The sequence below is a fragment of the Miniopterus schreibersii genome (assembly GCF_964146895.1).
Source record: "Miniopterus schreibersii genome assembly, chromosome: 5".
Classification (NCBI taxonomy): Eukaryota; Metazoa; Chordata; class Mammalia; order Chiroptera; family Miniopteridae; genus Miniopterus; species Miniopterus schreibersii.
The window spans coordinates 34,284,984-34,311,588 of NC_138106.1; the positions used below are offsets into that span (position 1 = coordinate 34,284,984).

A 26,605-nucleotide genomic window follows, 5' to 3' on the forward strand; every position below is an offset into this window, starting at 1 on the left:
CCCCTCCTCCTCTCCCCCCGCCCGCGGGCCCCCCAAAGTCCCGGCCGGGCCGAGGGTCGGCGGCCGCCGGCGGGCCGGGCCCGCGCACAGAGCCCGCATGTACAACATGATGGAGACGGAGCTGAAGCCGCCGGGCCCGCAGCAAACTTCGGGGGGCGGCGGCGGCGGCGGCGGCAACTCCACGGCGGCGGCGGCGGCGGGCGGCAACCAGAAGAACAGCCCGGACCGCGTCAAGCGGCCCATGAACGCCTTCATGGTGTGGTCCCGCGGCCAGCGGCGCAAGATGGCCCAGGAGAACCCCAAGATGCACAACTCGGAGATCAGCAAGCGCCTGGGCGCGGAGTGGAAACTTTTGTCGGAGACGGAGAAGAGGCCGTTCATTGACGAGGCCAAGCGGCTGCGAGCGCTGCACATGAAGGAGCACCCGGATTATAAATACCGGCCCCGGCGGAAAACCAAGACGCTCATGAAGAAGGATAAGTACACGCTGCCCGGCGGGCTGCTGGCGCCGGGCGGCAACAGCATGGCGAGCGGGGTCGGGGTGGGCGCCGGCCTGGGCGCGGGCGTGAACCAGCGCATGGACAGCTACGCGCACATGAACGGCTGGAGCAACGGCAGCTACAGCATGATGCAGGACCAGCTGGGCTACCCGCAGCACCCGGGCCTGAACGCGCACGGCGCCGCGCAGATGCAGCCGATGCACCGCTACGACGTGAGCGCCCTGCAGTACAACTCCATGACCAGCTCGCAGACCTACATGAACGGCTCGCCCACCTACAGCATGTCCTACTCGCAGCAGGGCACGCCTGGCATGGCGCTGGGCTCCATGGGCTCCGTGGTCAAGTCCGAGGCCAGCTCCAGCCCTCCTGTGGTTACCTCTTCCTCCCACTCCAGGGCGCCCTGCCAGGCTGGGGACCTCCGGGACATGATCAGCATGTACCTCCCCGGCGCCGAGGTGCCGGAGCCCGCCGCCCCCAGCAGACTGCACATGTCCCAGCACTACCAGAGCGGCCCGGTGCCGGGCACGGCCATTAACGGCACACTGCCCCTCTCGCACATGTGAGGGCCGGACGGTGAACTGGAGGGGGGGATTTTTCAAAGAGACGAGGGAAATGAGAGGAGAGTAAGAAACGGCGTGGAGAAAAACCCGGTACGCTCAAAACAAACACAAAACTCATCACCCACAGCAAAGGACATCTGTCTGCAGAAGATTGAACACCAAGCCTACCTACACTCACAAAAAAAGCCGCGATGCCGACCAGAAAACTTTTATGAGAGATCCTGGACTTCTTTTTGGGGGACTATTTTTGTACAGAGAAAACCGCGGGGGTGGGGTGGGGAGGGCGAGAGGGGATGGACCTTGTATAGATCTGGAGGAAAGAAAACTACGCAAAACTTTTAAAAAGTTCTAGTGATACGGTAGGAGCTTTGCAGAAAGTTTGCAAAAGTCTTTACCAATAATATTTAGAGCTAGTCTCCAAGCGACGAAAAATTTGTTTTAATATTTGCAAGCAACTTTTGTACAGTATTTATCGAGATAAACATGGCAATCAAAATGTCCATTGTTTATAAGCTGAGAATTTGCCAATATTTTTCAAGGAAAGGCTTCTTGATGAATTTCGATTCTGCAGCTGGAGTTTTAGGACAGTTGCAGGCGTGGAAAGAAGAAAATTATTCAGATTTGGACATTTTAATTGTTTAAAAATTGTACAAAAGGAAAAAAACTAGGATATGTACTGGTAAAACTATCTCCGTGGTCTTTAAAGGGGCAAAAGTTTTAGATTGTACTAAATTTTTTTTAACTTACTGTTTAAAAACAAAAATGGCCATGCAGGTTGACATCATTGGTAATTTATAATAGCTTTTGTTTCCCAACTTTGCATTTTGTTCAGATAAAAAAAACAAACAAAAACCCATGAAATTACTGTGTTTGAAATATTTTCTTATGGTTTGTAATATTTCTGTAAATTTATTGTGATATTTTAAGGTTCCCTCCCCCTTTATTTTCCGTAGTTGTATTTTCAAGATTCGGCTCTGTATTATTTGAATCAGTCTGCCGAGAATCCATGTATATATTTGAACTAATACCATCCTTATAACAGGTACATTTTCAAGTTAAGTTTTTACTCCATTATGCACAGTTTGAGATAAATAAATTTTTGAAATATGGACACTGAAATTATCGAGTCTTTCATTTATTTGGTTAACACCGATTATATAAAACTCCGGGAAATATGCTGTGCTCAGCCAAGAAAGCAAAATATCTGAAACCTTGGTAGGCTAGTCCAGGAGCACGTGCTCGTGTTAGCAGCCACAGACATATGGCTGGATGGTTAATTAAGTCCTGGAAAAATTAAAATGCTCATGTCATTTCTAAAATAGAAACTAGAGGCATATATTGTCAACCCACCTTTTCTAAGCAGCGTGAATGAATGAGCAGGATGGGGACTTACGGTTAAACTGATTTATGCCACTTGTTGCCGTATAGGAGTCAATTCTGAAGATTCTCATGTAGCTTAGCAGGTGGGGTATTGAGCCAAATCCAAACCAGGTTGGCTGGTTTTGTTTTCGTTTTCTCCGCAGCACACAACGGCCCTTTGGAGACGTGGTTACAGGGGAAAATGATGCTTCTTGTATCGGAATAATTGCAAACTAGACATGCAAAGCGCTCATCTATCTGCTGGGTGGGTGTTTGGACTGCTCCAGCCCTGCTATTGTCTGAGAGGAAACAAGTGGTTTGCTTTCTTTGTTCCTTGACTTCATAAACTTTCTCCTCTACATTTTCCCGTTTAGGGGGCGAGAGAAAGCGACGAGCGTCTTGCAAAACTCCCCGACTTATCACGGCTATGATTACTATTATTTATTTTTATTTTTTTTCCTCTCTCTCCCTCCACGAATTCCATTTCTTAAATTGGCAGCGCGGGTCCAAGCCTGTAGCCCCAAATCGGATAATCTCTGCAGCTGATAACAAGCAAAAGAGAAGCCAGGCAACAGCCCTATTAAAGAAGAAAACAATCGACTCTGAGGTAGATATTTTACTTTGTCCGGTCTAATCACATTTGGAGATGATTATGCTTTTGATCTGCTAACCGTGTTTTACTACCGTAGGAGAGAGGGAGGGGGAGGCGAGGGGGAGGGGAAACGAGATTGGGTTTGTCGTTTTCTTTTGCCCCAGGAAAGGTAAAGAAAGACTGTAGTTGTCCGCAGTGGGAGCGGAGAAGCTGGGGAGTCGCCGTGGTCTTTGCTTTAGCGATGTGGCCCCATCCCGCCCGACTCGCGCTCGGTCGCAGCCGGAGAATCCCACTGTTAGCGCGACCCGGGGACTGTCCTTCCGTCTCCGCCACTTACCGCGCTCATCTTCCCGCACCCAAGGGGGCCGGGAGCCGAGAGGCAGTCAGGCCTCGCTGAGAGCATGGGTTTGCTTCCCACAGCGTCAAGGGCTTTTTGTGTCAACTCGCTACAACTTTGGAGAAGTTGAAATCCGGCAGCCAGCGCCTCCCCACCTTAAGCAAAGCACCGGCTGCAGCCACTAAGTTAGCTCGTCCAGTTGGCCTGCATCTTCTCGTTTTCTAAGAAAGTATTTTTCGCTCGTGGCGTTGCTAATGTTAGTTCTGGGTTCAGCTGGGGAGATCCTCGTACTTTCTGTGTTTTTATTTTTCAGCGTATGTTGGTTTTTATTTATTCCTTTCTTAGCCTCATTTTTAGGGTGATACTGTACTGGGGGAAGGAAAGTGATGATGCCAGTTCCCAATTCCAATTCTAAGCCAGGCATTTCCCCCCCTAATTAATGCAGAGACTCTAAAAGAATTTCCCCCGGCCTGGCCAGCCATTGTAATGCACATACGGATTATTCACGTGGTAATGAGCACTTTCGACAGTTCTTGCTCACACATACGAATAAAAGAAACTTTGAATAAAGGTCCAAATGATCTTGCTGGGGGTGGGGAGGATATTCCCGGAATTTGAGCCAATCAACTATACGGAGTGTATATTTTTGAAAAATATAGATATATTAGAAATAATGTGTTGGGGTTTATAGTAATTGTGCTGCACTAACCTCCCTTAGGAAAAAAGAAAGAAAGAAAGAAAAACAACCCACAGAATCAGGCTAAAAAGAGCAATAACTTTTTGGCAGAAACTCTCAGGTTCAAATATTTTGTAAGAAGGAAGAGAGCAATAGTTGGAGAAGTTAAACTAGTTTTTAGTGATTGTCACTGTCTGCATAAAACAAGAGGACTCCCATTCTCCCCCTCCCCCATCCCTCCAATCTCCTAACCAAATAAAAGCCAAAATATATTTGTAAATATAAATTATTTTGATAAACTGCATTTAAGAAAAATGATACATTTCATCATTCATTTGATTGGGTTGAATGGTTCCCCAAGGTGTGTCGTTTCATAGCTAGATTAATATTGGACATATACTATTTTAATTATAACATGATTTCCAAGAAGAGGATAAGCCCTTTGACTTGCCCAGAGGTGGTCATTTCCTGGTGCTGAAGTTAGTTGTTGAGTGCTCAGTTCCTTCCTTGGGATATTATTCTGCTCACTAAAACCATTTAATTTCCAATCTAAGGGGATAAATTTAATGTTTTATTAACCTATAAACTGAAGAGAAGTGTGCAGAAGGATGAGATTATAGTTTGTTCCCTCTGCAATTTTTTCTCTCCCCCCAACCCCCTACATACTTTAAATAAAGAGCGTTAAAATATTTTGCTGAGCTATAGTAGATTAGCAAGGTTTCTTGCCAATGCTGGGAAGCTGGTATTACAGACGGTCCCAGGGGAAAATGGCTCACATTAACCACTAAATGAATATTTGACAAGGGCTCATTCGGAGGTATTATTACTATAAACGTGTCCCTACTGGACTTTTCAAGGGTCAAAGAGCAACGCTTCAATTAATTATTTAGTCTGCTAGTAGATTTGGTTGTAATAGCTGTACTTATTTCTAGAACCAACACATTCTTACAGTAGGAAATCTCAGGAGAATCTTCTCCATCAGCAATGCCTTGGATTGAAATACACAGAGCCCTGGTATCATTCTATAGCTGACTTTTTCATAAAACCTTTTCTTGGGCTGGGGGATAGGGGTATAGTCTCTTTTGCTATTTCATTTTCTGTTTCTGGTTTAAAAGAAAAAGAAAAAAAACAAGGACAGAAGTTATCTTAATCTCTACATGTCTGGCAAAGTCTTTTAGGGCCTTATACTTTGGGAAGAGAGGGGAGGAGATTTATTTATAACCTTTGCCTTTTCTAAGTGGAGATGTCACAGGATTTCAGATATTCAGGCAGGGTGTGAATTTAGAAAGGGCACACATTACTGTTTGCCAATAAAATCTGGGTTTTAAAATGGAAGGTGAGTACTCTGAGTTCTAGTAGTCTCAGAGTAAATTGGGGTACAAGATAGCCCCTCCTCCCCTCCTTCCCACCTATTGGTCTGAACACTTCCAGGTGTAGTGTGTGTGTGTGTGGGGGGGGCATTACTCTTCCATTTCTACATTTCATAAAGTTCCTCCATGGCCTTAGGTTAAATGGCAGTGGAATGATTCTGAGAGTAAGATTCCTTAACAATAATATAAGGTGAATGAATAAGAGATAAGCTGCAAGGGGTGGGGGGCTGGATGCAGTAGTTACAAACCTAATTCATTCAGCTTTTCAGTACTTTTGTTGTGGGAGCTCCATTGACGGGTTTTGAGCTGCCAGTTTTCTCACATTAAAAAGAACTGATCAGCGCCTCAGGGGGACAAGAAATACTGCTTAACTGCATAGTGATGGGGTCTTCATTTAGAACCATTACAAGAAGGAAATTAAACAGTGCCTTTGTGTGCACAAGGTTTACTTTTCAACTGCTAACAGTTTATAGCTAACTGCTCTGAGATTGAAGTTTGACGTGGTTTGTCACCTGTTAGTTGGTACCGCTTATTTATTTATTTGTTTGTTGTCATTAAAAACACTTTTTATACTCCCCCCCCCCCCCTTATTTCTTGCTCTTGGAAAAATTTTCAAAGCAGGTCCTCATATTTGGCTTTGTGGAAACAATTTCTTTTGCCATGAGCTTTAGCAAAGACTTGAGTCAACATTCCGCAGTACTCCCCCACCCCCATTATTGCCTTAAAATAATTTGCATCTCACTGTTTTTTATGCTGCTTTCAAAGCAAAGGCTGCTTTTCAGGATGGCCATGAGTGAGGTTGGGGATGGGGGTTGATTTACTTTTTTTTCTTTCTTTCTTTCCTTTTTTTTTTTTTTTTTTGACTGAAGTTGGAAGATGGCTGGGTGGGTTTCCTTTGGGACCTCGTGTATGAGATGGATCCCTCGAAGACAGGAGAAGGGGGAGAAGCTCTTGACCTTTACTGTGGAAAATGTGGATAAAGTTTAAAGGGACACAGCCTCAGAGTTCTAGAGTAAGCAGTTGTGAAAGGAACTTTCCAAAGATTGAGAAATTGCCCAAACAAGAGAATTGGTTTGGCATCTTTCATAGATCTTTTCTATTAAAAACTTTCCTGGAAACATGACCTCTGATATCACCCAGGGAGACTTGTAGCCTCTCTTCCTTCTCACGGTGCTGTCCAGTTTAACAATTCTTGTTTTCAGTTTTCGTTTTGCTTTCTGTGGCCTTTAGGAAATAATGGACGTGACTTTCTTGTTTTGACTGGGACTTCTCTTTGGAAGGGTGGCTTATTAAGACGGGCCAAGATTTCCCACGGCAGAGAGCTCTTCCTGCATGCAGGTCTAGATGGATTTTATTTTATGTTTTTGGTGTGATGTTTTTTGATTCCTTGAACAGTGTACTCCGTTTCTCTTCAAAAGCAAACAGAACGTCCTTTCTTTTCAGGACGCAAAGATGTTTCCTGCTTTGGGGCTTTGGGACTTAAAATGCTTGCTGTACTTTGCAAAGAAGTGTCAGGTGATTTAAAAGCTCCAAGGAGTCACTCGTTTCGTGGCTCTCGTCTGCCTGCATGTGCAGATTGAAGTGTGCACTGTTAGTAAAGATTCCGGTTCTCTGAACTATCTTTTGCCTCCGTGGGGTTCAGGGCTGGGCGCTGGGCGCAGCGCAGTGCAGGGAGCACGCGGGCCACCCGCCCGCCCGGGGAGCGCGCCGCGCCCTGCGCCCCGCGCCCCGCGCCCGGAGCGAAAGCGCCCGCAGAGGGACCTGAGGCGGGTGAGCGCCCGGCCAGGGGCCTGACGTCACCGAGGCCCCCGTGCGGCTCCCTGGGAAGATTTTGCGTGGGGCTCAAGTTCTCTCTGCGCGGACCCTGCCGGGACGCCCGGATTTCCCCTCTCAGCTCTGGCGGGTCCCGCGTCGGGCGAGTGTGGAAAGGCACCCGAGGTGCTGCGCGCCCTCACCCCTCCAGAGCCCCAGCCCCAGCCTCCTCTAGGTTGACCTCGTGACCCTGAAGGAGGTTCTAGGACCCAAACTTCCCAAACTTAAGTCCTGCCTTCCCCTGGCCTCTCACCCCGGGCCTTTACTTTTAAGGGGTCGTTTGTCCCTGTTCGGTGCCGAGGCTCAGCGTTAGCCATCTAGCCCGGAGTCCTTCCCGAGCTGAGGCTGCGGGTGGGCCTGGCTGTGGGAAGGCACAGGAGCGCCCGGGCCCCCTGGGATAGTCGGCCCCCTCGAGGATCGGAGCAGATAGGGATGGGAGGATTCAGACCCTTCACTGGTTCGTAAAACAGGGATGATAGAGATTTACCTTGCAAGATGAGTGCAAAGCCAGTGACAAAAAATAGGATTCATTGGCAGCTATTACTTTTCTTACTGTGTGGTGTAGTCGGGTGATAGGAAAGGCAAGAGATTCTCATTTGAGACGCCAGAGATCAATACAGAAATTCGAGCCCTTCCTCTACTTTCTGGTCTTAGGTAGTGAAATTCCCCTTAATCAGACCCCTCGTCTCCCTTTAACAGTGCTCTTCCTGGCGTAGGGTTTGCCTAGGAAGTTGTCCTGCAAACTTGCCGTCCCTGGGCATCTCCCTGAAGGGAGGGACACCTGCATTCCAGGCAGAGGCAGCTCCCACCCGCCGAAGGCAGGAAAATAATTACTGCATTAAAAGGAGCGGCGAATTCTTCCCGAGGGTTCTTATCGCTGGCGGCCAGGCCAGACGCTGGACGGCGCCCCCGCCCCCACCCCGTGACGTCAGGGTCTGCAGGGCCTGGGGATAAAGTAATTCGTTTGAGTGTACCAGAAAGGGCAATCCGAACACTTGCAGGGCGAGGCCGGTGGATCCAGTCTCCATCCCCACTATCCAGCCCCAGTTTAGCAAGCTGCGGAGGCTCTGACCCCTCAGCATAACCAAACACAAGTCTTTAGGGCAGGTACATGCACACACAACACCCATCACCATGGCGCCTGAGCTCAGAGGCGGGCCCTTCTTCCACGTATATATTTAAAGTTACTCGATTTGCCAGCTAGAGTTTGTTGTCAGGTCTGAAAGAGTTGTTTTTGTTTGTTTTGAGACGCTGAACAAATTACACCAAAAGCTGTTACAAAGTACACCGGAGCTTGGTTGTGTTTGGCCCTGCATAAGTTTCAGCGGTCGATTAAGAATTGGACTTCCAAGAGTTTTCTGTTTCTGATATGGAGTCATGGTTAGGACAGTTGCTTCTGGCTCTATGCCATTTCCATTTTTCTCTTTCCCCTCAACTCATAATAATTTGTATAGCTTTTGATAACCTTTTTTTTTTTTTTTTTTAAATTGAGAAAGTATTGCTGAGAGAACTCCTTGGAACCATGATTTAAACTTTAGATAAGAGGAAAGACATTTGGTCCATGGACTCCGTAAAATGGATAGGATTATTTGTTGATTGAAAGCACCTCAGCATTTCTAGCAGGTGCATTCCCCAAGTTTTCTTTACAAATCAACTTAACTCATTGAATATCCTTCCAGTGGGAGGGGTCCTGAGAACTAGGCCTTATATTCTGACATTGGTCCAGGATCTAACAGACTAGTGATTTGCTGAGAATTAGCCAATATTTCATGTGCAGTCAGATTAGTATCAACTCAAACCCAGGTTGATTTGACTATCACACATAACAGCTCAAAGCTGGGTTGTTTCATAACTTGACAGTTTAATAAGTCTGAAATTCTAAGTGGCAAACCTGCGTTCTCCTGCTCAAAGCCTTCTTCCCTTTCTTTGTTTCCCCCCTCCTCCCACCTCCAAGGAAAATACCTTAAAACCAAGTTTCCCTTGTGAGAGTTTGTTTACCCCAACTTCTGTTAAACTACAGTAACACTCTCATCAGCTTTCTAAACACTCTCATCAGCTTTGTGAAATGGTGCAAAAACATCTTGGAATCTAAGATGGCAAAATAAACCTGAACATATGGAGGAAGACTTCATTGTTAGGAAATTTATTTACATGTTTAGCTCACACTTCAGACTCCATGCCTCCCTTACCGCCCTCTCTTGCTTTGCCCACTGCTGGCCCCTGGCTCTGGGGTACCCCACCTCTATTAGCAAGCTGTTTCACCAGCATAAATTACGAATGCTTTTCAAGCCGGCCCTTCTGATAAGATAAATCAGGGGCTTTTCTCTTTTGCATGTTTCTGCTATCATTCACATTGAAACTTCTCCCTGAGCCATGCTGCAGTGTCTCTCTACAAACTTACTATCCCTGAGTAAACTATGGAGGTATGTTTTCAATAGGAAAAATCAGGTAATCTTTTTTCAAGAACCCTTATGAGTTAAGGATACAAAATATTTCATGGTTAGTCATGTGAGCTTCCAAATTAGCTGCATATAAAGTATTTTAAGATTTTTTTTTTTTTTTTTGGCTGTCACTGGCTGGCAATACTCATTTTGTGTGTGTGTGTGTGTTGGTTTGAAAAGCAGGAAGAAATGTAATGAATTGAGTGCTGTCAGAGATGTCTTCTGTTTGAACAATCTGCGATGGGCTGAATGGCAGGGACTCCCTCATCCAGTGCAGGTGCAGTAGAGCTGGGGAAGGGGGGAGGGGGGCTCCCTCTGTTCAGTCAAAAAGCACCATTCTCCACAATAGACCACACACTGACAGCCAGCGTGACATCAACTCACACTTTCATACCCCCCCCCCATCCATAGTTCTGAGTTCACAAAGTGGCCATACAGTAGCCTTGGTTAGTTTCCTTTAATGAACATTTTGTGGCTCCTATGACCAACATTGAAATCTGTTGAGCCCTGGCAGAAACAACTAGATTTTTTATCGTGAGTTCCAAATCAAAATGTATAGCTAAACGTATTTAAAGTTTATCTGGTCTCTCCACTTTCTCCCAGTACCAATGCCCACAACAGACCCCAGGTGATCTGAAAACTCAGTTGAAAGTTCTTCCAAGACTTATTAGGTTCCAAGGTAGTATTTTCTCATGTCCCGAGAGAGGCCGAGCAGGAAAGGAGGGAACAAATTCGTGAATTTATTTAAACTTAAAAGGACCTCTAGTATTTTATTATGTTGCGTGAGAGGGTTAATCCTGTAAATGAACAGACATTAATCTTGTGAAGTGGAGTCTGTCCCCTTTTGATTTGGTTTTACTAGGGAGAGGGGTAGGAGATAGAGAAGAGGGTCAGGAAAGGCTGTAACTGTTTTAAAACTCCATGAAGATGCGACCACACTTTGGCTGCCCCGCCCTTGCAAGGGCTGGACCTTGCGAAGATTTCATTTTACATTTGTTTAAACTCCGGCCTTGGTGCCTCCGTTTTAAATGGAATTATTCAAAGGAAGGAACGCTACCAGAGAAACTATTCCAGTCAATTCCTTCCCTCCCCCCCCCACCCCGTTTCCTACTCCTCTCCGCCCCCACCCCCTTCGCCACTGCTTAGTCTGGAATCTGAACATTTGGTAGAAATGGGGAGGAGCGGGGAAAGGGCCGGGAGGGCGAAGACGGTTCCCCAGCGCTGCCTCCGCTGCGGGCGAGATCCCCAAGGCCCTGCTGCCACTGGCCCATTCCCTCTGTGCCGATACTTGCTGGAGCATCGTGCCAAGGAAAATTGCTCCGTTTGCTAATTTTTCAAAAAAATGTATACTTTTTTCCATCGTAGTAACAAAACTATCAACTTTCTAGCCCTCGGAGTGAAATCTTTTTTTATCATTCGCCTAAATATTGGCCAGCGTGTGGGGGCTGGGGGTGGGAACAGGGAGACCTCCCCGGCAGCGCCTCCGCACCCCTCCTGCACCCACCCCGGTGTGGAGACCTGGAGCCAGGGGTCTGGCGGGGCGGGGCGCAGGGCAGGCAGATTTGGCGTGCAGGCCGTATAAGGGCCACATTCTTTAAAACCTCAAAAAACAAAAAACAAAAAAACCCCAGGAAGAGATGGAGCTTACCACCTCCGTGAATTGCCGGGTGGCCAGCCTTAAGTATGCCCACGGCGCCTACTAAAGTCTGGGCCCAGGACGAGTGGCGTCTCCTTCCCCTCGACCCGCTGCTCCTTGATAGCTGCCGTGTCTTCCGGCAGGTACACACCCACAATTAATCTTTCTTATTAGAGCCTCCATTCTGCACCCAAGGGGCGACTCCAACCTATTTAGATTTCCTTGGTTGGCTGCACAAATTTAAGTGGGCAAAGAGTTATAAACCTAATAACTGAGGGCGAGAGAGAGTGATTTGAGTAGACGGAAGGATGCATCGGGGGTGTGAGGATGCCGCGGGCCTTTCCCGCCCCAGTCGCGGGCCTCCGGGTGCACGCGGGGATCCCGGAAGGGCGGTGACCCTCCCCCGCGCGCGCGCCCCGCGCGCAACCTGCGCGCTCACACCCACTGCCCTACCCTGTGGCGGGATCACAGGTACGCTTGCAGCGAGTTGGCCTGCCCCGGATTTCTTACTCCTCCCAGGAAGGCAGAATTCGCAGAGCATCCCAAACCAGGGCACTTCCAGGGAACCAGGGAAGGTTTGCGTTGTTGGCGATTAATTGAGAGTAATTAACGCTGGAGACCGTTAATCAGCACGTCGCTCTCTTCGGCCTTTCGGGTCCGCCGCGCCCGCCTCCCCTGCTCCTCCGGCTGCCGGCGCGGGCGGGTTCGCTGGTGAAAGTGAAGACGTCGTGGTAGCTGTCACCCAGTTCGGCTGTACTTTTTTAAACGCTCGCATATTGTTTGATTACTAATTTGAGTTAATATGATCTTTATGGCAACATAACAGTGGATAATTGGCCTTTTTTTCTGAACAACAATGTAAATCACAATCGCTTTATTATTTAATAACGTCAAACGCTTCGTTGGATTGGCCCCGACCGAGAAGACCTTTTCTTTCTAGACAGTGTTGCGGAGGAAGAACAATGAAGATCTAATTGTGGAGATTTCATAAGTTGGCTCCCGTAAATGAACAGCTTAGAAATGAACAGCTTAGATATGGAAGTCCCAGCAGATGTGGGCACGCTGCGCCGGAGAAACCGACCCCACCCTCACACGCGCAGCCCCAACACTCCATTGGAGGTTTTTTTGTGTGTGTGGTGGTGGTGGTGGTGGTCCTCAGATCCTAGCAACCACCTAAATCTTCCAGCAGCAATTAGAGCGTTTATAGGGCTTGCTCTCCAGCTCTTTATATTGCCGGTTTAGCATGAAGGCACCGAGTCCGCACACCAAATTAGCGCAACTCCCAGAGCCACATCCACTAATGCGCCCCTTCGGTCACTTTGGTTATTGGACATTGAGAGCATCGGCCTGGGGCTTTTTAAAAGTCGTATTTTGTTTTGATTCGATTTTTAAAACGGAGTCACCAACGCAGTGCTTTGGCATATGCTTGTTTCAGGCGGTTTTGCAAGGGACATGAGCCATTATTTTGCAAATGCCTGGAAGAGCAGACGAAACCTAGAGACCCCTCAGATGCAGACGGCAACGCTCGGAGTGAATGGGTCCCCGCTGATTGAATTACATCTGTCCCCAAAGCCTCCATCCTAACGGTTCTCTATTGCGGCTTTGGCTGTCGCTGGAGGACCGCTGTCTCTGGCGTCCTAAGATTTCGGAGTTCTTGGCAAATGAATCCCCACCATTTGGAATTCGGGTCAAGGGGAGAGACTCCGAATCTACAGCGGGTTTTGTTTTTGCGTGTGCCCGCCTCTCCATTTCACTCAACTTCTACTGCCTGTCGGGAGACAGAACAATTCTCTGCCCCCCACCCCTCGCCTCTAAGACAAACAGGAGGTGCGAAATGCTTCGCCCGCACACGCGCCCTCGGGGCCGCTCTCCCCTCACACCCCTCACCCCTTCACCCACCCCCCTCCCGCGCCCCGACGGTGCAGCTGCCTTCCGCTGGGGTGGAGACATTCCCCCCTCTCTCTTCCCACCCGCATTTTCAAAGCATCACATCGACGGTTCTAGAGTCATGTTCACATTTTCGACCACCTTCCAATTTCTTTCCGGTCCACTCTCTCCCTTTCTGAGAACCTGGAAAGTGACCAGGGAAAGAGTTGAGAGACTGAGTGAAGGCAGTGGGTTTTCAAAACTCCCCCGCAGCCCCACCCCACCCCCAGCCCGGTTAAAAGTGTATTTTACCACAAGGAGTGCACTGGGAAACTTTCCCTAACAGGAGCTGGGCGCAGTGTTATTCTTCTCGAAGGGCCGGCTGGCCTCGCCGCCCCCGCGGGACAATGCGCGCTTTGAGGCTCGGTGGCCTGCAGGCAGCGGGAGAGCAGGGGACTGGGCAGCTTTCCTCCAAGGGGCCCGCAGCTGGGGGAGCGCGGGTCAGGGAGTGCGGCTGGGGAGGCGGGCTGCGCATGAAGAAAAACCGTAAAAGTAGGATTTTCCATCCCCCAGCCCTTCACACAGTCAGGCCGGGAGGACCCGGGGCCAGAGCGGCAGGAGAGGGCGATGTGAGAGGTTTTGCGTTTTGTTTCTTTCTTACACCCCGCCCACCCCCACCCCAAACATTTTATTTCAACACAGAATTATGCATTCTAGATTTTCCAACCCCCTTGCCCCCACTCTTGGGCACCTGGTCTCTGGTTGATAATATCTCATCTCGAGTCTTTAACGCTCAAATCGACCCGGGCTCCCGCCAGGCGTTGAGAAGCTCCCCCCCTGCCCCGTCCCCATGCCCCGCCACACACACCCCCACTCCCGCATTCGGGGTGCCACGCCACAGGAAAAGCCTCCTGGCCAGGCACTCTGGGACAGTACTTTCTAGTACGTTTCTTTTTGTGTGTGTTTTTTTCTCCCAAAGAGAACACCACCAGCCTCCCCTGCAGGCAGCCTCTAGGACAGGACCTTTGAGATCCTCGGAAGCCCTCAGAGGGTTACCATCTTGGGGGAAGGATTTGTCTGATGTTTTAAAACGTATACCGTCCAGAGCACCAGGGCCACGTGCTGTGCCTTCGAAACGCCGCCGCAAGCCCTAGATTTCAGAGCCGCGGAAGCGGGGCTGGCGCGGAGGGGGCGCTGGAGCCAAGGCCGGCCCCCGGGCCCGCGCCGCGGGTCTGGCCGCAGCGCCGAGGGAAGCGAGTTATCTGGAGCGAGTTTGATCTGGGGCTGCGTAGTCAGCCTCGGCTCTATTTGTTTGTTTGTAATCTCATATTTAGCTAGCTGCGACGGTGGCAGCGAGAAAGGCCGGGCTGGAGGAGGGGGCCGCGCGGTAACCACACCCCTTCCTAATGAGTCATTTCCATATGTGCGCCTCCCGCACATCGCGCCCTCTCCTTCCCGGCGCCGCGGCGCTGGCGCGTCCTGCGCGGCGCAGACGCCTCCACCCCGGACTGAAATGAAAAAGCTCGCGGTGGGAGCAGAAAATTGGTCTATTGATACATTCGCGCCCAGTGTTGATCTTGGCATCGCCAGCAGTGGGTTATTTCTCCCCCGCCCCCAAATGGGCTGCGCACGGATGGCTGAGGGATGGCGGACACCCAGGCCGGCCGCGGGCAGAAACCGCCGTTCCTCCCCCTTCCCTGCCTTCGGTTGTCCTACCTACACGTTTGTTTCTTTTTACCCAACTCCAGATTTTTTTTTTTTTTTCTCGCTCTCTCTCTCTTCAGGTGAGGACAGCGAGGGCAGGGTCGTCCTAGGAAGGGGGCGGGGTATATAACCCCAAACAAATGAATCAAAAGTGAAAGTTTCTAACTAGATCCCGGTCCTGTTGGAGGAAAAGGCAACCCTGCGCCGAGGGAGAGTGCGGGCCCCAGGGTGTGTGCAGGGCGAGGAACGGGCTGTGGGGCTGTCTGCGGTCGGAGGCGGTGAAAAGTTGTGGCACAGAGTGAAGTTTTGGAAGAGTCCTCAGTGGAGAACTGGAAGCGGGTTTCAGCTGCTGTATATTTTTTGCGGCGCTCCTGTTCGGGGAAATGGGAGAAACAGACTTTTACAATTGCTCGGCGCCCCGGCCCCCGCCCCGCCACCCTCCCTCCCCGCCTCGCCGCGCGCGGGTGTGGGCTGAGGTTGGAGCTGCAAAGCAGCTTGCTTGTCAATTGCGAGCCGTAGGTATATCAAAGTGAACTGTCCCAAGTCACTCTTGTCTAGAAGCTGGGAAGAAGCTTAAGCAGCTCGCTTTAATGGTGATTTGTAGCGCGGCGAGGGGCGCGGACAGCAAACACCCCGCAGGTGTGCGCCGTAACACCGCCATCCGGGCTTGAATGTAGATGACTCTGGCGATCGTTTGATCGGCCCTTTGAAACCCTTTACAATTGCCTGTGACGAACGGCCAGTCTCAGTTTTTCTCCGAATAATGCCCTGAGGGTAAGTCCTCCGGGCTTTTAAAGAGCTCCAGTATTCTACCCCCCCCCCCCAAAAAAAGAAAAAACGTTAGATTTCAGTTTAGACATTGTCAACTTTTTGTCGCCAACGGGCATCATTCAAGCCATTCAATACCTAATGACCGTTACCTTTGCTGTCTTCCCAGAGCCGTATATACACACAGTGCATTAATGAAAAGGAGCGCCAAGTTATTAATTTCGTTTTCTTTAGTTCCAAACCGCCCTGCCTGTTTAGAGGTGTTTATGGGGGTGTTTGTTATGAGCATTGCCTTATGATGATCAGTGCCATTGTCCATCTTGTTTCAATGCCTCCCCTGTACTCTCTGAATTATATCTGTCCGGTCAAGTGGGAGTTTAACTTAAACATTAAGGCTTTCTAAAGTAAAACTCTGGAGTTTAACCCCGTCAACACCTTCGCACCAACCCCCGTCACCAAAATGAAAAAGGTGGTGCTGTTCAACCTTTAATATTTACTTAGAGTGTTTACATAAGGGGAGGAAAATGAACTTTTGTCTGAAACGTGCAACAAGCGGCACTTTGATTTCATAAAATAAATGTCAACAATTGCAAGAGCTTATCACACTAGGGTAGGGGGTGGAGGGAGGGAGTGCAGTTGAATTAAAGGCCCATTCCTGCCACTTCAGACTACAAAGGGTTACACATAAATAAGTGCCACATTTGCCTATTGCAAAAGTTTTCTCAGTGCTTTCTAAGTCACAACAGGGGAGGGGGGGGAAGCTGTCGTTTATTATCCTGCTCTGGGCAGGAGCAGACCCCAGTACCAAGAGGCTCTTAGCTTTGGCCGGCAGAAGAGGGGTAGCCTTTCAACAGCAGCCCCCTTTGTTCTCCCCATCTCTTTCCCAATTTCAAGCTTCACTTGCACATCCCAAGTTTGTGTGTTAATGACGCTATTACCATCTGGCTCACCCTACTTTCCAAAAGATATAAATCTCCTAGCTCCATTGCCCGCATTATCATTTAAGTGCCACCATAGCCAGAAGAAAAAGATGCTTTCAAGACTCCAGATTCTCTTGCACTGACTACCCCTGACATGAATCTTCTGCTATATTTATAGACTATACATTGGGTGCGGGAGAGCTCCTTGACAGAACTGATTTCCCAAGAGCTGTCCCTCTAAGCCAAGGCAGACATGATTCTGGGAGAAAGGAAGGCTTCAACTGAATGTCTCCTTAAAATATTTTTGTTTTGTTTGCAGCAGGCAGATAGTAAGCCCCAACAGACTTTTATGCGCGTGTGCCTTCCTTTCTACCTCTTACCTTTGTAAAAGTTGAGGCGCAACTCCCAGGCCTTCGGGATGTGCCACTTTTCAAACCCTATTTTGTGCCGGGCGGATAGATTGGTCTCTCTGTAGGAGTGGGGGCAAGGGTGAAGGGAGAGAAAAAGAGCCCCGTGAGGCCCTTTTGGGAGCTGGGCCAACTGCATCCCTTCTCTTATACCCTCGCTGTACAGATGTGTGGATGTGGGGTTACACACTGCTGGCTGTAGATCTAGATCCACTTCTCTATTGTTTCCTGAGTAATCAGTGATTTGTGTGTTTTGAGTGCAACAGCTGAGAAACTACAACAAAAAGAGTTGGACTGGCTTGTGAATGGCCCCACAATGACTTCATTTATCTGGCCAGGTCTGAGTGAGTCGAGCAGAGCAGAGACTAAGCGTGGGCTTTTGGTCCAGGCCCCTAGCTCATGTGAACAGCTATCTCTTTAAGGGCTGCTACAGTTTGTGGCCCTAGACTGCCCTATCCAGGTGCCTCTTTCTCCTTGCAACGCTCTCTCTCCTTCCCAGGGCCATCTTCACAGAGGTGACTTCCAATAAGATAAGTCAGCCTAACAGGTTGGAAGAAGAATTGGAAAGGTGAACTTCCCAGGTCCCTAAGAGAAGCTCTTAAAATCATCAGGATTTGAACAGATCTCATTTCTCTCTTAAAAAATAATCTTGTCAGATAGAAGAAAACCCCCCCCCCACTTTTAATAAAATACATTCTTTTTGAAGGATGAAAATAATCACCTGTTACATACAGTATTCCCAATGCTCTGAGCTGGGAATAGAAGGCACCTTAAAAATTGTGCTTAATTTATATCACACCAGTGTAGCTGTTTGCATGCACGAGGCACTTTTTTTTTTCTTTCCAGTTCACTTTCCTGCTTTTCCTCCCAAATTCTAAAAAGGTCTTGTTTAGAAATTCGTATCTCTACTTTTTCCTTTTGAGAATATTATCGAGTTGATATGAGCAAACTGCAGAGGATATACCATTTAAGTAAGATGCACTTTTAATCACTGATCATTAAAATGGTTATGTTAAATATACTCAATTACATGCATGAGTTAACTCTAACAGTACTTTCTATTCTCCCAGCTGCTCACGTATTCCTTAACGATAGTCTGCGGTAGAAACTTGATTATGCTGAATTCATACATTTCGATGGATTTCATCAGCCTAATTAATGCCTCAGTGTGGTCCTGGGGTCTGAATGAACCCTTTACTACGTTTGAGGTTAAAGGCAGTGTTGGAATGTAGAAGGTTTTTCTTTTTTAGTTATTCAGGAGATACTTTGCGATTCCACTAAGCAAGGTACGTAGCGGTCGTTAAACAGAAAGGCTGTGCAAAACAAGGAACTGGGTCCCAGTGGCAGAAAAATGAGGCTAATTCTTCATCCTTACTGCCCCATCAATGTTTTTGGATTTAGTACACAATCTCCAAAAAGTTAGTAAAGAGGAAATTACTACCTTTCCCTTGTGCCTTAAAACTGCACTGAAAAGGAAAAGCTGAAATAGATTTACAACTGGCGGCTAAATAGATTTCCATGACCTCATCAAGGCTGTCCCTGTCCCCTTTTTTACTCCTGCTCTCATAACTTTCAGACTACTCTCCGTCCATGTCAACTTTCATCTTTCCCAAGGAAGCACTCGGGGCCAGTATTCCGGAGAAACTCCAGTCACTCCCTCCCCACCCTGGTGGGTGACTGCATTTAATCTTTTCAGGTGTAAATTAACATCTGAATACGTCTCAACCTTACTGACCTTACCGCCACCACCCGGCCTCTGCAGAGTTGCCGCTAATCTGCGCCTCCACCCCTGGCAGGGCAGACCGAGGTCGGATTTCCCAGATCCCACCCCCAACAAAAGCACCCAAAAGTGCTTGTATTGCTTATGACAGAAGTCCTGCTATTTGCCCACGCCCAATGAAACACCTGTGGAAGAATATCATTTAAGACATATTTTCTTGGTGGTCAAGGGAAGAAGGGTACAGAAAGAGGAGCAAAAAAAGAGATGGAGGCATCTTGGTTCGTTCAGAAATGCCCCAAGTTGGGCAGGTGAACCTGGAAACTTACCTCGCTGTGAGTCCCAAGGACAAAGTGTTTACCTCCGAGGAACTTCCCTCCAGCAGGGACTCCTCGGACCCAGATTCTAGCCCTAGCGGGGGCAACCTCATACCTCGACATGGATCCAATGGAAGCGGAAGCATTTCAGATCTATAACCAAATTACCACCTTGGAACTTTGTGCTTGTTATGCTAATGTAATGACTTCTGCAGTAAGAGTATATTTCCAGGGTTGGAAATTAGCTTTTTAGAATGCTTTGTGTAATGACAGACATTAGACAGAAGAGACAAATGCGCCAGAATGGTGGCACAATACTCCTGGCAAACACCCTGGGCTATTTCAACAGATAAATGGAGACCAAGATATGTTTGTAAAATGAAGCTGAGAGCGAGCTGGGGAACTGGGTGAGAAAGCAGGTGCTGGCGGCCAGACCGGTGCAGTGGCAAAGGTAGTCTGGCACCCCCACCTTTTCTCAGACCTAGTCGAGTAGCAGCCTCGTGCATCGCTGAGTCCCTTGAGGTGGATGCTTAGGGAGAGAAAAGAGAGAAGTGTTCCATAAATAGCACTGCAGACAAGCAGTTCTCTCTAGCTCATGGTTCGTGAACTCTTAAGTTTGGATTGCAGAGAGTAAGGGAAAGAAATATTTCCCGGAGGGAGAAGGGGTGCGGGGGAAGCGTATGCAAATATAGAGAGAAATGAACAACTTTGATTTTACAGCCGTACAGTAGAGTTGTCCAATATATCCCTTGTGTCTAGTGTATTGTATCTCTGCATTGTGTGATTAAGGATTCAGGCAAATCCATCTGAAACTAATACAAAATAATACTGAATGTAAGCTGTAACTGAAAATAAAATTTTTTAAAAGAATTCAGGCAAATCCTCAAATTTGTGGTATTTACCTCATGTAGTTTATGTCTTGGGAGTCAAAGACAAAATAGTTTCATGCACCATATTTCTAAAAAACGTAAGACTCTTCAATGTATAGGGCTGGGATAGAGTTAGTCATTTTCCTTGATTGTATATTAGGTCAAGTCACACACCGATGAAGTATCCAAGAAGATAATTCTTTTCATCAGTTACCTGCCCTTGATGGACATCAGAGCAGAGTCACTCACAGCTTGGTTATTGTATGCCTGGTCCTTCCCCTTCCCCTCCACTGCTCCTCCTGTCCCCACATACCCTGGACAGTTACTTTGTAAATAAGCGACTTGGTCCTTGGATGAGTTTTTCACCCCTTCTGCATGACGCAGGTTCCAAATGGCAACTTGCAGCTATGGAGAAGCCTGTGAACTATGATAATGGGTAAACTCCACTGTGTTCACAGTCTTGTTTGGGGCGAGAGCAAGGTTGCCAAGACATAGTCTGAATGAGTTGGGGGCTTCTGAGATGGAAAATGAGGCCAATTTGAAAGGTTGGCACTGAATGCTGAGCTTTTCATAATAGCCCACGTTGTCTCATTTTCTTCTAAAGTTGAATAGGAACAAAACACCTGGCTTGATGCAGTGGTTCTCTGATGACAAATGAACTAATTAGAGTTTCTTAGTTCATCCCAAAGATCTTAGCGATGGCAGATGTGGGAAATGCAGGCTCCAACCACTTTAGTTTTAGGAAAGACGAGTTTTATGCTTCCACGCCTTAAAGTCATAAGCTGAATTTGTCTCACCTAGCTTGCTACTGTCTGATTCCCTCTATAACTTTTCTTTGTATAGATGGATCCAGGTAGGCCGGAGGTAACTGTAATAGTTAATACATCAATAGAGTAAATTCATGAATCAGTTTACCTCTCACCTTTGGTGTGTAAATGATTCTTTGCATGCCAAAGTCATGAAACTTTTTAGTAAGGTTCTTCTGAGATAAATTAGCATGTTTATCCCATAATCTGATCTACCAAGAAGGGCAGAGTCCACGATAAGTCTGTCAGGTATCACCTTTAAAAAAAAAAAAAAAGTGCTCTTGGTGAAGCATGTCATTGAGTTAAAAGTACAGAGTAGTGCATCATAGATAGAAGATAAGGAAGCATTACATGTTCATGCTCTGGTATGATGTGGCAGCGTAAGTATGTGACAGACTGTAGAGAGAAGGCTGAGAGTGCAACAGGAGACAGTGACACTGAGGCAGAGAAACAGCTTGCTGGAGATTTGTGGGTTCACGTTACATGATCAGATGCCATTCACTTACTTCTGAGCTAGAGGATTTACATGCTGCAGAAATCCTGGTCACACCGATGGAAATGGACTTCAAAGGATTGTTTTTGGAATTGTTGGACTTTTAGTTTCAACTCCAAAATCCACATCTGAATTGCTTATTGGTTTGGGGAGGAAAACGCCTAATTTGAAATTCTGTTATAAACTATAAGCTTTATGAGAACAAACAAACTTAGATGAGCTTCGAAATAGCTTTGAATTCCAGCTCTCAGTCCTGTTGTTATACTACTAGTTTATGGGAGGAAAAAGGGAGTGAGCACCCGGTCTCTAACCTATTTGCAATATCTCAGCACATCTCAGCCGGTTGGTCCTCCTTGTTTCATAGAGACTGTGGATATTTAAGCTGGCTGGGTAGTTCTGGTCTCATGTCATCCAAACAGCACATTTTCAAACTGAGAAATGCCAGATCGTGTTACTTCTATGGCAAAGGGTTGCTTAGGATCCCTGACAGCTGAGTTTTTTTCTATCGATTATATGACAGTGCAGTTCATTTATAGAGTTCAGGGAAATGAGAAAAGCCTACAGTTTAACAAGAAGACCCTTAATTCAAGTGCTGTGTTGTATTTAAATGCAGAAATCAAAATTCAAGTTGGAGAAAGTGGAAGAGTGAATTAAATTTTGAACCCAAACATTTGTAGCTAAATCAACCTCCTAGGAGGGCTGTGACTGATAATTTAATTTGAAGCCTTATGATTGGGTCACTGGATTTGTAAACCATGCAAAAAATCATCTTACATAGAAAATCCATATTTAGATTAATGTATGTGTTTAAAGTTGCTTCTAAATTTAAAACACAGAGTGAGCCCAAAATGTTAAAAAAAATCAAAGAGCACTCTTGTGAATGTGGGGGTGGGGTGGGGGCTGTTTATAGAGGTGCTAACGTGCAAACACTTGGAAAGATCATTTTCAGATATATCAAGTCCTGAAATGATTTAATATGCATACATTCTTCTAATGCGTCCACAGGTAAAAAATCATTATTATTTGTCTTGAGCATCAATTCCAGTATTTTTTTCTTGCATGATACAGGCAGACATGCAGAGGTAACTAGACATCTGACACATGCCAAGATTTTGTGGGCCCAGGATTTCAAACGAAAGAAAACTTGGGTAACATAACTATAAATCGGGGGTGCTTGAGACCATAGACAGGTGCACCCAGAAGGGTTAACTGGAGAACAGGGGAGAGAGAGGCTCCTTGGAAGAAGGGTGCAGGAACTGGAGCAGCTGGTAGGTGCCCTGCAGTCCCCCCACTGAATGCATTCCCTTGTTGGGGGCAGGGTGTGGCTTGGGGGGCACCACCTAAAAACCTCCGGTGGGGGCTCTGGCCTGCGCCCTGCCCACTCCTTCGCGCATCTGCTTCTTTATTGCTTGACAGTCACCCAGCAGGTTGAAGGTTCAATTCTCCACAATTTGTCAGCCAGAATTTGTTGCTGGCAATAACTTTTTGTGAAGTTTTACTCTGGGGCACCTGAGTTTAGGAAGCTGCCATTATCCTGTAGCTGCTCATTTAGACATGGCCCAGGTAGGCAGAGGAAGGAAAAGAAACATGAGCCCAGCTACAGTCCCTCCACACAAGCCATGGGGACCCAGTGGGGAAAACGGTTCCTTCTGCAAACTCTCCCCTTCTCCCGAGGCCTTCACAGCCTCATTGACCAGACGGGGCTGAGCTTTGCCAGTGGGAGGGACCCCAGGGGGAGAGAGGGCTTCCATATTTCCCCTCCCACCCCAATCCTTTATCCCTCATAAGCTTTTGTGTTCTTGGGCCCACGATTCATTTGAGCAACCTGGGACTCAGACCCGGATGTTTTAAGTTTTGCTTTGGGTTTTTTTTATCTGGTTGTTTCTGTTTTTGCCTCTTCTTTTGTATTTGTGGGTGTTGATGGTTCTCGAATGCGCAGGGCCAAGGCCTTCACTCTAAAGTTGAAACCTTCACTCTTTGTTCCTCCTTTTCTCGTCTCCTTGTTGGACTGGCCGGTACGGTGGCCGAAAGCCTGGCCTGCCCTTGGGAGGGAGCAGCTGGGACAGCTGGTCTGGAGCAGCTGCTGTGCCTCGCCCCTCTTTCCTGACAATCATTAAAATTCAATTTCAGACCTTCTGTCTTTAACAATTTCCTAAGGAGCCTATGAAAAGTGCCAAAAGAGTGAGGCTTTTTTCAAATGGTCCCATCTTGGCAGCAGGCAGGCACTGGTCGAGTTGCCCCTGGCCGTGTCCTTCTAGGAGCCGTCCAGGTCCAGTGAGTGTCTAGATTGGAGGCTGTGTCCCCCGGGGCTGGGGGAGCAGCTCTGGGAACGTCTTCAAGCAGGCCAAGGAGCTCGGGGAGGCAGCCGGCTTTTCCCTCATCCTCAGGGTCCTGGAGCACCGCCCATCTGATCCTGGGGTGGAGCTGAGAACCAAACAGAAGGTTCTCACTCTATAACCTCCCCACCCCCCACTTACTGTCGCCTACCCCTCAGCTCTCTGGCCTTTCCTCCTTGATTCCAAAAAGGAAAATATTTGTGTATCCAAAAGCTCCCTTCTGCCCGGCCGGCATGGCTCAGCCGTTGAGTATCGACCTAGGATCCAGGCGATCGGGGTTCGATTCCCGGTCAGGGCACATGCCCGGGTTATGGGCTTGATCCCCAGTTGGTGGTGTGCAGAAGGCAGCCGATCAATGACTCTCTCATCATTGATGTTTCTATCTCTCTCTCCCTCTCCCTTCCTCTCTCTGAAGTCAATAAAGACATATATTTTTTAAAAAGTTTTCTTCTGCCAAGAAGCTAGCTTCCCTTAACAGCTTTCTCTTTTGGGTAGAGACACCTCTGGGTCAAGGGGAGACCACTGAAGTGTTTTGAGAAATAGAACAATGCACGCACATCCTTGGCGTGGGCCAGGTTGCTGAGTTCCATCAGGAGCTCTGGCCCAGAGTTGCGAAGCAAGCATTCTTCAGACCCAGCCTCAGAGTAGGTTTTCATTCCCTGCTCCAAAAAGTTAACGTGTGATTAGTACCAAAAATGCCTCCCTCAACTAACACCCACTGGAATCTATGGAAAGGATATAGCATTTCTTTGAAATTCTAGATGGGAGTTAAGGACCATCTGACTACAATTGCCTTCACCTCTGAATCACATCTTCCTAAACACCAGCCTCCTTCCCTACAAGCCCATTGGCCCCTCAGCATACCTAATACTTTTCTCCTCCATTTAGATTCCTATCCTTTATGCTGGGGCCCTGAGCCAAATTCTCAGAATTAAATTGTGATCTCCTCCCAAATGTCATGACAAGTTAGAAGGGGAATTTGGGGACTGCTTTGAAAATACATGATATAGAAAGTAAGTGTTAGAGCTGAATGCAGTTAGCAAGTGGCAGTTTGTGGTATCAGCAATGAATTACACATTTTTTTCTACAGGCTTTTTTTTTTTACTTCATTTTCAGGATTCACTGATCCTAATAGATATAAGTTAAAACTGAAATAAATTAGAGAAATGCTAAAGAAAGACCAGATTAAGCCCCCTCTGGACTGACAGCCATCGTAACTTCTAAAGCTCATGGTTATTTGAACAGACTCACACTGCTGGAAACTTAGATGGACTATCACCCAAAGCCCTGCTTCTCGGTATTTAATTACAAACCTGGCAGAGTGGAGACTCTGTACCGATTAAAAGAAAATCAATCAGTGCTTATTAGCCATAACAAGTCAATAAAAAGAGTTAGCTGGAGAAGTCATATTAACAACACGTCCTTGTTACCATCAGATGTAAATCCCTGAGAATTTTGAAGCTTCCACAACACATTTTATTCTTTCACTGCCTGATTTGGGGGAGTTTCTGCCTGTGTGGTATCTAAAGTTGTTTCCTGGAAGTGTAACTTGAATGAGTTTTACAATCATTTTATACCCTGGTCCCAGAATAACTCTGTCTCCAAGGTTTTGAATATGTCTACTGGTGTGGGCTTTTCATTTCTTTGCCCCAGTGAGAAGGGCCTCATATTGTAGAGGAGAACAGACTGGGCTAGAAATGCCAAGCAGGATGTAGGTTCCAGGTGAGGCGTGTAATTAATAGTGTGAATGTAAGGCAGTTCATGTTTCTGGGCTTCAGATTTCCCATAGGTAAAGAGATAGGACTAGACAATCTGGGGCCCTCTCAGTCCCTAAATCCTGTAGTTCTCTAACATGCTTGTGACTTTTCAACATAGAAGAAGATCCAGATCTATGAGTAACTGAATAAAGTATCTATCTTCTAGTTCTTTCAGTGAAAGTTTACGTAGAAGGCTGACAAATGTTTTTTGGTCTTTCCCTGGGAGAAATCCTAAATATGACTAGAAGTAACCAAGCTAAGAGACTTGGCCTTGTGTTCTTGGGTACAAATGAACCATTGTCTTGTACTTTAACTTCTTTTCCTTTTCAGATCCAACTTAGACATAATGTTTCACTCAAGATCAGGCTTGTGGTTTAGGAGATTCTGGCCTGGCTTGCCTCATTTTAAGACTTCTATCATCCCTTTTCAAAACCTGAGGAGTACCTCATTTCCTGTTTGAGAGTTCCTCCGGCTTTGCCAGCCACCAGAGGCTTTAAGGAAGCTTGCCAAGAGTTCCCGGCTGGGAAGGACAGTTTGAGTTCATCATAGAGAACTGGTGGTAGTGACTCACCAACCTGGTTGCCCACTTTGCAATGGCAAGGACCACTCTGTCCATTTGGAAGACCTGGGTTTTAGCAAAGTGCTGTTGGATCACCTGGCAAAATCATCTCAACCTCTATCTTTGATCTTCCCTTTCACTGGCTGTTTTGAACACAAGACAAAGGAAATTATATCCTGAATTATAGTTTAAGATTAATTAACAGATCCTTGGTTTTATGTCCATTTTGTTCTACTAATCTAGTAGTGATTACAAAACAGCGAACATAGGTCACGGCAAAATGAACGTTGAAGATTAGGTTAAAACATTCCTCTGAAATCTCAGTATTCATTTTTGGAGTGTCAGTTACCACATTTCTGTAATTCATCATTTTTTTTCTTGGCTTAGAGTCAAGATGAGAAATGATATTTAGACCAAAGACATTGTTTTGTTATATAGCCTCTGCTTTTTAAAATGCAAATCCACCCTCCCCTCACCAAAGCTTGATCATTTGCAGGTGCTCATGCACTTCTGGGCTCTCTCTCTCTCTCTCTCTCTCTCTCTCTCTCTCTCTCTCTCTCTCTCTCACACACACACACACACACACACACACACAGCACCCAAATTCTAGAGAAAGTCCTTTCAAGACTTAGAGGAGAGAATTAAAGGAGGGTCAGAGCAATAGCAACACTAAAAGGCAATGATTTCATGTTACAAAAAAAAATCATTGTACAGTACAGATATTTTTAAAAGCAAGTATTATTATGATTAAAGAATGCTATATTTATAAATTATTACAATTCTTGTCTAATTTCTAGTCACAT

The 26,605-nt window shown here is 47.0% G+C and overlaps 1 protein-coding gene and 1 long non-coding RNA gene across 2 annotated transcripts in view; both read left to right on the top strand.

Moving 5' to 3' along the window:
- The window catches only part of LOC308557399, a 44,121-nt gene that overhangs the window by 12,844 nt on the left and 4,672 nt on the right, over window positions 1–26,605 (top strand). Inside the window, exon 2 of the long non-coding RNA XR_013998829.1 lies at window positions 2,919–3,026. This is a non-coding gene — a long non-coding RNA (uncharacterized lncRNA). The remainder of the gene's footprint in view (window positions 1–2,918; window positions 3,027–26,605) is intronic.
- On the top strand, window positions 98–2,170 carry SOX2 (SRY-box transcription factor 2; the record flags this gene model as incomplete). Its single annotated transcript, XM_081137847.1, has 1 exon — window positions 98–2,170. The coding sequence occupies one exon, from the start codon at window positions 98–100 to the stop codon at window positions 1,061–1,063; it is 966 nt and encodes a 321-aa protein (XP_080993973.1). The 3' UTR covers window positions 1,064–2,170.